A 13,930-nucleotide genomic window follows, 5' to 3' on the forward strand; every position below is an offset into this window, starting at 1 on the left:
TTGTCGGCCCCAGTGCAATCTCTCTATGTTTGCAGGGCCAAGCAGGCAGCTCCCCTTTTTTTTGCCTGGCAAATTGGTCTTTTTAGTTGATGGTAAATTCGTACGATCGTACGATCGTTCTGTGAAGATCATGGTCTCACAATCAGGATCTGATCTTTTAAAAATCTCAACATCTATGGCCAGCTTAATTTAATACAAAGCCAACAATTTGGCTGCTATACCAACGTTCTTAAGATGCAAACAAAATGTACAACTCAATTAACCCCCTAGTGGAGCGAAAAACAGTAATGTATTAATGTATTGTTGACATGATGGTGAAGTATAGCACATCCATGCCTAGATAAACACATTTAATGAAAATGAAAACATGAATATAGTTTTACAAATATTGATATCAACTGTTTTTATTACCATGTTTTTCATGAAATGTTGACTTTGAAATTAAGCTTTTTGACCAAGTAAAGACCTGTGAATGTGGATTTCCTTCAATATTTTAGCATTTCAGAATAAAGTTAAAATAGTATTTACCTTTTCTGGAATTCAGAAAACATTCTATAAACTTTTCAAAATATATTGAAATAGCAAGTCAAAAGATTTTCATAACATACAAATCTGCTATAGCAGCAGTGGCTAAAAAATGTCATTGTGTTCTAACAATAATTTTTCATTTGATGACCAGTAGATCAGAGGTACTTCCCATTATCTAGAGTTAATGGCTAGGGGAATTGATGTAGTTTAGTAAAGTACAATATTTGTAATGCAATGTAATCATATACATATTTTCCATGGCAGTGTAATACATCAAGTGATGTTCTTCAGGTGAACAACTTCAGTAAAAGTAAATACAGCATCAATAAGGTCCAAACACCCCTGCTGTATCATCTGTCCATTTCAGCTCCTCTTGCCAGTACCATCTTGGCCTAGCTTTTAAAAATCACCAACCCATCAGCACAATTATTGAGGTTTTAGGTACCCCTCCCAAATCTTTATTTTCTGAAAACTAAAAGTTAATTTCACCAGAATTCCCTTTTTCTCTACCACTAAAGTATGTTTGCTGAAGAAGGGAAATTGAAACTAGTAATACTAGTAATCACAAGTCTTCTATATTCAAAACACAGTATATTATAAAATGCTTGCCAGCTAAGCCTGGGTGGAGAACCTGAGTTAATGCACGGGACACCAGAATGCTTGTAGCTGCTCTCTTATGATCAATTAGACATTAATTTACAACTAGAAACACCAATGCCAATCACACAAGTATTTTTCTCTGACTACTTTGCAATGTTTAATTATGATTATTTTTGGTTTCTGTACTGAATGTCTTTGTGAACAGTCTACACCTTAGGGATTCCACCAAGAATTAGGTCATGTTGACGTGATACTGCAAAGTTTAAGCAACTGGGCTTAGTTTATCCCCAACTAACAAAATATACTTGACGTTTGCTGCACAGAACTTTTTTTGCACCACTTGGAGTCACTTAAGGTCCCTTCTGTATGCTGACCGCAGCATATGTGTAAATTGGACAAAATAGGCATAATATGTGGAAATTATGCCTGGATTTAACAGTTTTTTTTTCTTTTGACAAAGGGATTTCGTTCTTATATATAATGGTCATGCTAGTATTATAAATACCAGTGACAATAGTATTCCCATGATCTAAATACAATGAAATGTTTCGACAGAAGACATGTGGGTACAGCATGACTAAGTTACAGAGACATGTTTAACAAGCTAAATAATTATAATAATTGCATTATAATGGTATGTGGAACCAATACATTGCTTATATTAGCATACTATTGATGTTATACACTAGCTTGGTATTACAGCAATTTGGACATCAGATTGCAAGAGGTAGAGAGGAAAAAGAGAAGGACAGTGTCAGTTTAACATCACTGGTCAGGCAAAACAAAGGAAGATAGCATTAATACCCAGGCAGTGTAAGATAATGCACGTAACATAAAATTAAAAATAAAGATAAGAATAATGATACAAAAAATTATAAAGTAGGATAAAGTAGAACCATGTGGTGACATTGACACTAGATCCAGACCAAATCTATCACCAAATCTGACCCATCTACTGGGTAAAGCAGACATTGGATATGTCAATTTACACACCACTTAGCATCACCGTGAGTCACTCACAAGGTAGTCAATAAGAATCCTTTTGGACACTGCTAGGGGCACTGGGAACTAGGTTTGTCACCTCGATACTTCACAGGGCTATATCCATCTATAACTTTGGAACGCCAGCAAAATGATAAGTGCCTTTAACCCCACCTCTTGGAACACTGCACACTTTCTATTGCGTACCCCATAGAAGCCAGTTATGAAATACAGTGCTAGTTCCTTAAACAACAGCTAATATTATGCTATAGTGAAAATTATTAACACTGTGAACGCTCTATGAGTAGTAAAGCATAAGAAGATATAATGCACTCCCCCATGTTAAGATTCAAAGAAGACCCCAAACATACCAAACCCCAGACATTAAGTCAACTCAAACTAACTACTTAATGGAAACATGCAAAAAAGTGTTATGCAGAAATGTAATGTTGTTATTACTATATTGGATACTAACCTTGTTTGATGCAACAATGTTCTTTATTTATAACCATATTGGACTCCCAGGGGGGTTATTTACTAAAATCTGAATTTACCTCATAATAAAAAATAAAAAAAAGCTCAACCAAACTCCCATGCCCGATTTTGCCTTATTTATTAAAGAAATAACTTGAATAAATCAGGAAATAAAACAATAAAATCAAGAGAAAAACCAAATTGTTCAATTATTTTGGACTTTTTTCCAGAATCTCTAGATTTTTTCAGGTTTTGGCTAAAACCCCCAAATTTATTGGATTATCAGGCTAAACCTAACGCAAACCATAATATCTTCTATTGGGATAGGGACAACTCCCATTGATTATACATGACCTCAACAGGTCTGAGAAGGCGGATTTTCAGATTTGGGCTGTTTGCAGCATCGGCTTATAATAAATCTTGAAGAATTAGAGTTTTTGCCCCAAAAAGCCCAACCAGATAAATTCAAGGTTTAGTAAATAACCACCCAGTGTGAAACACAGTTCATGTGTTCACACTACTGCTGATTCTCGACTGTCCAAATATAACATGATACTGTTCCATAGAATTTATTTGTGCTTGCATTTTAATAAAAGAGTAAGTACAAAAAAAGTATTTTTCGCACATATATATATATATACATACATATATATATATATATATATATAGATAGATAGATATACACACACACACACACACACACACACACACACATACAGAAAGGGCCACAATGATTTAGGGGGTTATTTACTAAACCTCAAATTTATCTAGTCTGGCTGGGGCAAAAAGCCTGAATCCGAAAATCCATCATCGAGGACCTGTCGGGGACCTGTATAAGTCAATGGGAAAAGGCACCTATCTCAATTTGAAATTATCGTAGTCTGCGCGATCCTGGAAAATCCGACTTTTTGGGGGATTTTGGGGTAAAACTAAAAAAAGTCAAGCACTTCAGGAATAAAGCCCAAAAAATTTGAGATATAGTGCTCACTATGGGGCCCATTTATTTAACCTCACATTTTTCTGGTCCACGTTTTTAAAGTGAAAAACTCATTTTTTAGAGAGAAAAAAACGCACATTTTTAGAGATTTATTTTACCCAAAAGCTGCTTAAAATCCGAATCCGTAAATACTCTATCTCAAACCTATCGAGGTCATGTAGAAGTCAATGGCAGATGTGCCTGAAGTTTCTTGACATCATGATCTGCACTGGATAATCCGATAAAGTCAGGGTTATCCTCCAATAATCCGATAAAGGGCCAGATTCAATTCAGTGAGAAAAAGGTTTATCATATGAAAAGTCATGGACAAGATTCAATTTGAGATGCAATTCAATTCAGAAAAACTTATCTCACTGTTTATCACGTGAAACCTCTATTGAAATTTACCGGAAAAAAACTGGAATTGAATTTGGAGAAAAGTTTTTCCCCCTCAAATTGTATCTCGTCCAAGATTTTTCATCTGATAAACCTGAAGATAACTTTCTCACTGAACTGAATCAAGCCCAAAGTTGAGTTTTCAGAGAGTCAATTGTACAATTCGAATTGACAATATTATTGTTTTAATAAAAAAAATTAGATTGATTCAAGTTTTTGTAAATAACCCCCTATGTGTGAAGGGGCCAAGAAGATCCAATGAATCACCATGTTAAGACTGGATGGCCATTTTGCCCTTAAAGGTAGTAACAGTCTTACCCTTAAAGGTAGTAATAGTCATTTTGATAACATAAGTCTTAACATAAGCCACACTAATTTAGAATTAGATTTTTATATACAAGTCACAGATCTGGGGGTTTTTTTCTGTCAGGCACTAAAAACTAATTTCACCAGAGTTACCTTTTACCCTTTTGTGTAGCTACTAAAGTTTGATTGCTGAAGATGGGACATTGTCATTAGTAATGCACTTTAATCTAAGATGGAACCATGAACACAAGCTTTTCCTATTCAAACTACAATTAATTATAAAATAAATGGAAGCTTAGCCTGGGTGGAGAACCTGAGCTCAGGCACGCGACACCGGCTTGTAATCGCTTCTTTAATATCAATAGACATTCATTTACATCTAGAAACACTGAGTAAGACCAAAAAACAAGTATTTTTTTCCTCTGAAGTAAGACAACTTTGCAATGAGTAATTAAGATTATTGCTTATTTTTGTTATGAGTGTCTTGTTTGCCATGTTAATACACAGGCAGTGTAAGGCATTTGTCTTTGCTTAAAACTTGACACTTAACATTGGCACACCCCTTTGCATCATCATGTGTCACTCAGGATGTAGTCCATAAGAAGGTAGTAGTCCTAAAGGTCACGGCTAGGGGTGCTAAATACTAGGTTGGGTGCATCACCATAAATAATTTCAAAATGATAGCTTTTTAATAAGTACCTTTAAACCCTGTTCTCAGGGATATTACACACTTTGCTTGTCCAACTTTGAGTTCATTTTTAGTATGATGTAGAGAGTGATATTCTGAGTCAATTTGCAATTTGTTTTCATTTTTTATTTTTATTGTTTTTAATTATTACACTAAGGAGGTTATTTATCAAAGTCCGAATTTATCTCAATATTTTCTGCTACAAACTCCAATCAAATTTTTTATGCTTATTTATTATTAAATTTTCCCGAAAATTTGCTTTGCAGGAAAAAATCAGATTTTCAGGATTTTTTTGGATTTTTTCATTTGATTTTCACGAATTTCACTCTGAAAACTTCGGGGGTATTGCACAAAACCCAGCGCACATCAAAAAATCATTGGGACTTCTCCCATTGACTTATATGCAACCTTGACAGGTCTGAGATTCCAAATTTTCAGATTCTGACTTTTCCATCCTCAGGGTTTAATAAAATCAGAAAAATTCGTTTTTTAAAAGTCTGATTTTATAAATAAAAATCACAATTTTTTTTATGATTTTGGCATTCGGAGTGTAGTAAATAATCCCCTTATTGTCCAACAACTCTCCGTTTTGGAATTTCAGCAGTTATCTGGTTGCTAGGGTTCAAATTACCTTAGCAAACAGGGAGTAGTTTGAAAAAGAGACTTGTATATTAATAGGAGAGGCCCTAAAGAGAAAAAGCAATAATAAAAAGTAACAATAAGATTGTAGCCTCAAAGAGCAATGGTCTATTGACTGTCAGGGTCAGTGATCCCAATTTGAAAGTTGGATAGAGTCAGATGAAGAAGGCACATAATTAAAATACTAAAGAAAAGAAAATAGAAAGATAGAAAAAAAATGGTAAAAACGAACACATAAATAATGATGACCAATTGGAAAGTTGCTTAGAACTGGACGGATGGGCGAATTTGACCCGTTTCGAGTCGCCAAAAATTCACCACCAGCGAAATGTCACCGACGCCCATTAAAGTCTATGGGCATCAAAAAAATGTTGACGCGTGACCAAATTTTTTTTGACGTGCGTCTGTTTTTTTGATGCGCAGTGCCATACAAAGTCTTTTTTAAATTAAATAATCAGAAAAATCCGGATTTTGATAAACTTAGATAATTTTTAAGGGACAATAAAAAGAGTTTGGATTTTTTATCTGAGATGAAGCATATTCATAAGTGAGACTATATAGAGAGGCATGATCCTGTTATTTATGAAAGTAAAATGTAAAAGCTCACATTAAGGGGCAGATTTATCAAAGGTTGAGGTGGATTTTTTAATAAAAAAAATTCAAATTTCAAGCTATTTGTTGTGTACTTCGACTAGGGAATAGTCCAAATTTCATTTGAATTTGAAAAAAATTCAAAAATTCGAATTCGAAATTTATCATGTACTTTTCTCTATAAAAATTCGACTTCAACCATTCGCCATCTAAAACCTGCCGAGTTGCAGTTTTAGCCTGTGGAGGACCTCCTAGATCCTATTTGGAGTCAATTGGTGGACTTTGAAAACTCGAAGTTTTTTTTTGAGAAAAACTTTGAATCGATTCCCTATCAATTCGATCCGAATACAGACGTATTGATCGAAAACTGACCTATTCGACTTTGACTTAATTTCAGTTGGTCTTTTTGAATTCGAATTTGACGTTTTTTCAATTCAAAATTCACCTCTTGATGAATATGCCCCTAACTGTAGTACTGCTACAATAAGCTTGTTCATTCTTCTACACTGTAGCCCTTCAGAGGCAGGGTACGCATGCTAACTGTGTGTTTAAAGTCCTAGCACTTGCATAATTATTCTGTTTTATTATTATTATGATTTATAATAATTGTACCCCAGTTCATGTTTATGCCTTGTAAAGCACTGCGTACATTTGTCTTGCTATATATTGTTATGAAACAAAGTTTAGCCCTATAGTGATTATGGAAATCCAATCCAACAATCCATTACAAAGAGCTAATACGGGTATTAACAGTGTATATTTTCTAAAAAGTGACAGCACTCAACAATGCTGATTTTGATGCTAATTTTAAAATAGCATCTCTTTATACACCAAGATCTTATACCCAGCAACACATCAGCATAGTATCATTCCACAGTTTTATATACTTACAAGATTTTGGGGCAAATTTACTAAAGGGCAAAGTTCCATTTTGGAACTTCGCCTATTCGCCTATACACTGGGCTCCTGTGTAGGGCATTATAACAACTTTATTTTATTTTATTAAGGTTTCCCAGGCTTGTGTAGTGTAATGTATTTGCTGCAACATATACGTCCATTGAACTTTCACTTCCCGCCGTATGCAAATTAGGCAACACTAGCGCAACTTCGCTTTGCTTGGTGCAGTAACGCTAGTGCAACTTCGCCAGCGTTCGGTGCCCCGGACGCAACTTCGGATTTTAGCAAATTAGCGTTGTTCTGGCAAATCTACACCTGGCAAAGTGTTGCGCTGTGAGCGAAGCCGCCGCGGATTTTCGGAGGTTAGTAAATTGGCCCCTTTACATGTCCATAGCATTTGAGTGGAGATGTTTTTTTAGAAATATATTGTAAATATCATCCTCTGTGTCAGAGAGTAACAAGACAATAGTCCCTCTTACTTTTGTATAAATTTCACTCATTTATTATTGTGACATCTTTACTACATTAATACTTTCGGTTACTCATACGACTACTACATGTTTAGACTTACTAGACTGGAAATGCGATCACTGTTTGAATCTTTAATCTAAACATCATTATGGCATTAACTAGTAATAGTGCACTTTGAAAATTGTAAATACTTACAACCTAACATATTTAGTCACCTTGTACCCACACCCAAAATGCTGTTGCACTGCATGACTCTATGAAAAGTAATTAGAAGTTGTTAGATGAGTGAGTGAGCTAATAGCAAAAATGAAAGTTGTCACTGCTCAACATTTTTGAAAAAAAATATCAAGCAGGGATGCAAAGCGGGCATAGCCAACATTTCTGTTTTGTTTAAAGGGGAGGGAGTTTTTTAAACTAATGAGATTTGTCAAGAACTCACATCTGATTAGCACAAGTTAATACAATAAAAGCAGCTCCCATATTTGTCAACCAATAGCTGGTGCTTATGATAAAACAATGTTGGAATTTCTCAAATTCATATATTCCAGTTTGCAATTTCAGCAATCTGATTGCTAGGGTCCAAATTACCCTAGCAACTATGCATATGAATAAGGAACCAGAATAGGAGAGGACGTGAAATGAAAGATAAGTAATAAAAAGTCACAGTAACTAAAATGAGTAGCCTTACAGAGCATTTGTTTTTTAGATGGGGTGAGTGATCCCTATTTGAAAGTTATAAGAAAAAGGCAAATAAAAAACTATAAAAAATAAATAATGCAGACCAATTGAATAGTTGATTAGAATTGGCCATTGTATAACATTCTAAAAGTTTACGTAAACGCGAACCACCCCTTTAAAGGAGAACTAAACCCTAAAAATGAATTCTAAAACCATTTCTAAACTTTTTATGCCCCATCCATCCACATAAATTGTCAAAATGAAAATATGAAAGCCAGTGGTTAATCGACATACAGACAGTTATTTTGCCAGAACTGGCAAATAAGCTGTACTTCTTTAAAGGACCATGTGCTAAACTCAAGATCTGCATTTGCTTTTCAATGTTCTAAGTGTGAGGGATTAAATGATAAGCATCACTAACAATATGATATGAATAGAACAGGCATCACCTTATATCACCCTATAACCTTAGATTCCACAAAGCACAGTTTTTGCAGAAATAGCGCTGGAGGTACTCTAATTTGCTGAATCAGCTTTTAAGATACAGTGGAATCGTTTAACACTTAAATCACTTAAGGAAACATGAATCATTACCAGTATATAGTATGGTAAGATATACTATGTATAGTATATGTTGTATATAAACTTATATGGTTGAGTTTACTCCCTTTGAAAGACTATAGATTCTATCATTACCCTTTTGACCACATGGAGTACTTTTTCATTGCAGTGGATAATATTTTACTTTATTTCTAGTTTGTAAAATAGCAATGCTGTGTCCGTGACAATGTGCCTTTTCTTTCCTATTAAGATATAGAAAATGTGTTGGAAAAAGCTCTGAAAATATGTATTGGCATAAACCAAATGAATACTATAAAATTGATAATAATTCTATCTATGCCATCTGCATTTTTATCTTTTCACAATTCATAGACCCACATTGTAATTCATAGAATAAAACATTGCATATGTGTGAAAAACGAACAGCTTTAATATTATAAGTCCTCTCCAATTAAAAGAGATATTTTAGTGTTTAATGTTTAATTTTGGAAAAATTTATTGTTTTGGGGGTGGGATGCACTAAACAGGAAAAAAAAAGTGAAATTGAAACCTCTTTAATTATTATTATTCTTCTCCCTGATTCTTGTGAGCAACCATGGGAGAAACACACATGTAAGCCATACAAACTGCAAATGGAATGGGTAAGATTTATTTATACAAATCTCAATAAATAAAGATCAGTTAGTGCTTTATCATATTATATTTATTAAAACTTATCCAGAATACATTTTCAACAGAACTTCTTTGTATTGTGCTTGTGTTGCTATAATGCTAGAATTAACAGAAACAGAAAAGAAACAGAAAACTCTATCAGACCTACAGAGGCTAACAAACACATGTTAAATGTACCATGTACCAAATCAGTAGATTAAAGGGAATCATCACCCTAAAAATCTGTTTATATATATTATATATACACACACATATATTTATATGGAGGCAGCATGTTAATCTGCTTCAATTTGCAAATGCTGTATAATAGAACAGTATTAAAACGGAAGCAGTTCTCCACATTTTCTCTTTCTAGCTTATTTTCCACAGGGAATTCCTTGTTCACTGTCTCTTTTACAACACTTGCACAGAAAGGGCTGCAACGAGAAAGAAAAAAAATAGTTATATTAACTTTGAATTATTTGAATTGTTCAAATCAAAATTCTCATAATTAACAATAGTTAGCACCCTATCAAGCCCATATAGTGACTGCAGAAACTGATTTCAAGAAAATTGCCATAGAGGTGAATGGGGTGATTTTGGATACTTAATCAAGCCAAACAAGTTACTAACAATGTGGGCACAAAAACTTATGAAATGTACCCATGTGCCATTGCCCTTATTCAACAGGATGTAAACAGTGTGTAAAACCTCCACTCTTCAAATATTGCTGCTGCAATAGTAGGACTGGCATGCATGTGGGACATTGGCATTTCTTATAGTCAAGGCAGCTGTGAATGGGATGATCATGTGATTTAGGTTTAGTTGCACCTTAAAATCTATTGGAGCAATGAAGGGGTAATTGGAAAATTGGGACATTGTGGTAGTACAGATAAGGTGCATGCACTTTTTGTATGTTGATTAAATGGGCCAAATCCATATCCATTTTTGTACTTAATGCTGTTCTTAGCAATAATGAGCGTTAATAAGCTCTTATAGGCATAATGCTTTTATAGGTGTTTGCATCATGTTAATGAGTTTTCCATATACCAAATTCCTGCAGTTTACATTGTCATAAAGCCAAACTAAAAGTATGTTCCTTATATTTAACAGTCAATACTTACAATAGAACACAAGCTGCAGAGCAAACAGGCCAGTATGAGACATATCAAGACTAAAAGGGCCACACCCCAGCCAGGCACATCTATGGCAGAAAAAAAAGGACAACATGTCACTCCTGGAGATGATTACATACTATTACATTAAATACAGCATTATAACTTCTTTATTTTGACACTCTTGTGACTTGTATGCCTCATTATGCTGTAGTATGGTAGAAAAATATGGTTCTGGAACCCCCCAGGATTGTGTGAGCATTAAGGTAATATTCAGTTGTAGTTGCTATAAAGCACTAGCACTGGGATTGTATAATTCTGATGTCCCCTAAAACAATTCTGTTTACTCCAGCTGCAGATATGCATCTCTTTCCCTCAGTTCTCTCTCAGTTCCATAACAGAGGGCTTATTTTCAGCTCTGTGGTTGTCACATTTTTTAATTTTAGGGGAATGAAAAGGCTAAATCCCATATTTTCAGCATCACATATTAAATTGACATTACTATCTACATTTTAATAATTCTGATCTGTTAGTACATACCATTAGTACATGTTGTGTTTGTCTGAGCCACTGTGGAGATAAAAAAAAAGTTACTATTGTATATAAGACCAAGAAGTTAAGTGACATATACTGACAGGTGCGAGTATGTACAGGTGAGTATCGTAGAGAACTGAGTTTGTAGCGATGTCATGAAAAGTTATTGACAGTTTAGGGAATTTGGAAAATAAGGGAGAAAAGCAGTGATTAAAATATAAAAACACAAACAAATGGAAAACAAGAAAAAAGAAGAAGGGGTGTATTAATTGTGAAGATCCATAGCGACCAATAAGATCTTTGCTTTTGTTCAAATCTAATTGCTGATTGGTTGCTATAGTCAACTTCACCATTGATGCTTTTCTCCAGTGTTAATATTTATGCCCCAAGTGTACTGGTAACGGTGTAAAACAAGTGCAAAATAGATAGATTCAAGGCCGAAGAGAGTGAAGATGAATAGAAACACTACAGGCAGAGAAATAGGCAAATGATGAAAAGTTGGGAGAGAAAATAAGAAGGTGGGTGAAAATGTGAAAGAAAGAGACAAGATAGGAAGGTATGATCCGCTTGGCTTGAATGAGAAAGAACAGCACGACTGAACGCTTTAAAGAAGAGAGCGATGTAAATTGTAAAAAATATAGAAATTAAAACTTAAGTTAACACTAAACACTGATACAGGGAAACCCAAAAGTGAAAGACTGAGAGATAATGAGATTTAAAAAAAATGAAGATTAACAGCAGGGAAGAAATTTTGGTTATATGGAATTATCTGAAAGATTGTCTCACCTGCTCCTTGCAGACTAAGTACACAGGCAAAGAAAATGCACAGGAAGTTGACCTTGGATAATGAGGACTCGGTTGCCATTATGAGCTCAATGCAATTCCAGGGATAGATGTTACAGTCAAGAGTGTTAGCCAAAGATTGATGTCCCTACTGTGAAATGTCACTACTTATATAGGTGTCCAGAACATGGCACGCACTGAAGACTCAACCTGGCATTCATTCTGGTATGTCCGTTCACTGGAATTCTCAGGCATATGAATGTAACAATTTATAGTGGTAGTTTAAAATAATTATAGAGTTGTGTGGAATATTTTAATAGTTTGTACAGCAGCTGTTCAATTAAACCTCACTCCCTTTGTTGTTGTTTCCATGATTATGCTTGGAAATGTTCTTAACTTTGCAATGTTAACAATGCTTAAAAGACAAGAAATATAGGAAGGAATGGTGTTGAGAAAAACATAATGCCTAAAAAATATATATTTATATATATTGTGCTTTGAAGATCTCTCTCTCTCTCTCTCTCTCTCTCTCTCTCTCTCTTAGCGATGAAAATATAGGTGTTTATTAGCAAAAATTGACTAAGCCTTTCTCACTTTAAAAAATCAATCTATGTAAAAACTTGAATAGGTTAAAAGCAACTGTGTCAAAATACATACAACAAAAACTGACGAGCAAACATCACATTAGTCGATTCATTTTCGACAAAGTTTAAAAATATCAAAAAACAACCCCTCCATAATAATTCTGAAGATCAACTTCCAATATTAGGATATTAGGAAGTGGAGTTTGTTTTTTCAAATTTCAAACAAATGTACTTTAATGAGCTTGGGTTTTGTTGTGGAACAAATGTATATACATAGTTTGTATATATGTATATATATATATATATATATATATATATATATATATTATACGCACTCTCAGTGAGCACTGTCAACAGACAGGATTTACCACTCTCATCATGGACACGAGCATGGACTGAAAATGGTGTTCAGCTATGAAAACTTAATTTTCTCCCAATAGCTGGACACCATTTGCAATTCATTTATTCTAACTATACATTTATGGGTAGAAGATCTTCAGTTACACCCAGGGAGATTTAACCCTTGGTTTTGCCTAATGCTCCACCACCTTTGGCCATGTAACTCCCATGAAATACAGTAATAAGGCATCAAGGTAATATTCTTTACACATAAGATAGCTGAACTAAAGAATATTTAGCAGGTTACATATTTTGCAAAATACCACATCAATTGGAATTATTTGCATGTACTTTGCATAAACCTTTTCTTGATCTTTCTGTTTTTAAATATCAAAGGGGAACTATCACAAAAAGAAAATGTAATATAATAAAACTAAAAATAATAATTGAAAAACTCTGTTCCAATTCTGAAATAAGTTACTCTTCCGTATCCCCCTTTCAGCATCTGTCTCTTTTCATGCCAAAGTAACAGTAACAAAACAATGACCTGAAGCTCATATAAAATTCTATGTTCACAATACTTCCCCTTTAACAATAGTATGCACAGCATTTGTTTCTTTTCACACTGAACATTTTTCTGCTGATCAACAAATATCTCTCTTTCTCTCTGAAACATGCCATGATTCACTTACTTACGATCAATAATTGATTTAACTACCATGATAAATAAAATAGCATACTGTATATATGACTGCTCCAATGATTACTACTGGCATTTCAATCTGTAATAATTTGAACTCATCATTCAATATACCACATAACTTACAAAAGAGAACACTCAATAAAACAGAATAGTTACATAGCTAACGTAGCTTCATAAAGAGTAATATGCTTTTAGTGCAGTTTATAAAGGACAGAGACACATTATGCCAAACAGATAAATCAAAGCAAACATAAAACTTATTGATGAATAATTTGGCACCTAAAAATTCTCTAAAAACTACACAGCAGGCAATTGCAAGCCTATGATTCACAAGAGACGTCAGCGTGTTCTCACTTAACAAGGTCTGAGCCTAAAATTGACTGTGTTATATTTACCGCACCCTCACCTTCTCCACTTTCCTGCACTGGTGGTGCT

General features: G+C 34.3%; 1 protein-coding gene across 1 annotated transcript; it reads right to left on the reverse strand.

Moving 5' to 3' along the window:
• Positions 1–9,471: 9,471 nt before the first annotated feature.
• Positions 9,472–12,113, reverse strand: LOC121397061 (mucin-1-like). Its single transcript, XM_041572915.1, has 4 exons — positions 11,873–12,113; positions 11,093–11,122; positions 10,562–10,641; positions 9,472–9,874 (listed from the first exon to the last, which is right to left on the reverse strand). Exons 1-4 carry the CDS (start codon positions 11,949–11,951, stop codon positions 9,815–9,817), a joined length of 249 nt encoding a protein of 82 aa, XP_041428849.1. The 5' UTR covers positions 11,952–12,113; the 3' UTR covers positions 9,472–9,814.
• Positions 12,114–13,930: the final 1,817 nt, after the last annotated feature.

This window comes from Xenopus laevis, chromosome 8L (assembly GCF_017654675.1).
Source record: "Xenopus laevis strain J_2021 chromosome 8L, Xenopus_laevis_v10.1, whole genome shotgun sequence".
Classification (NCBI taxonomy): Eukaryota; Metazoa; Chordata; class Amphibia; order Anura; family Pipidae; genus Xenopus; species Xenopus laevis.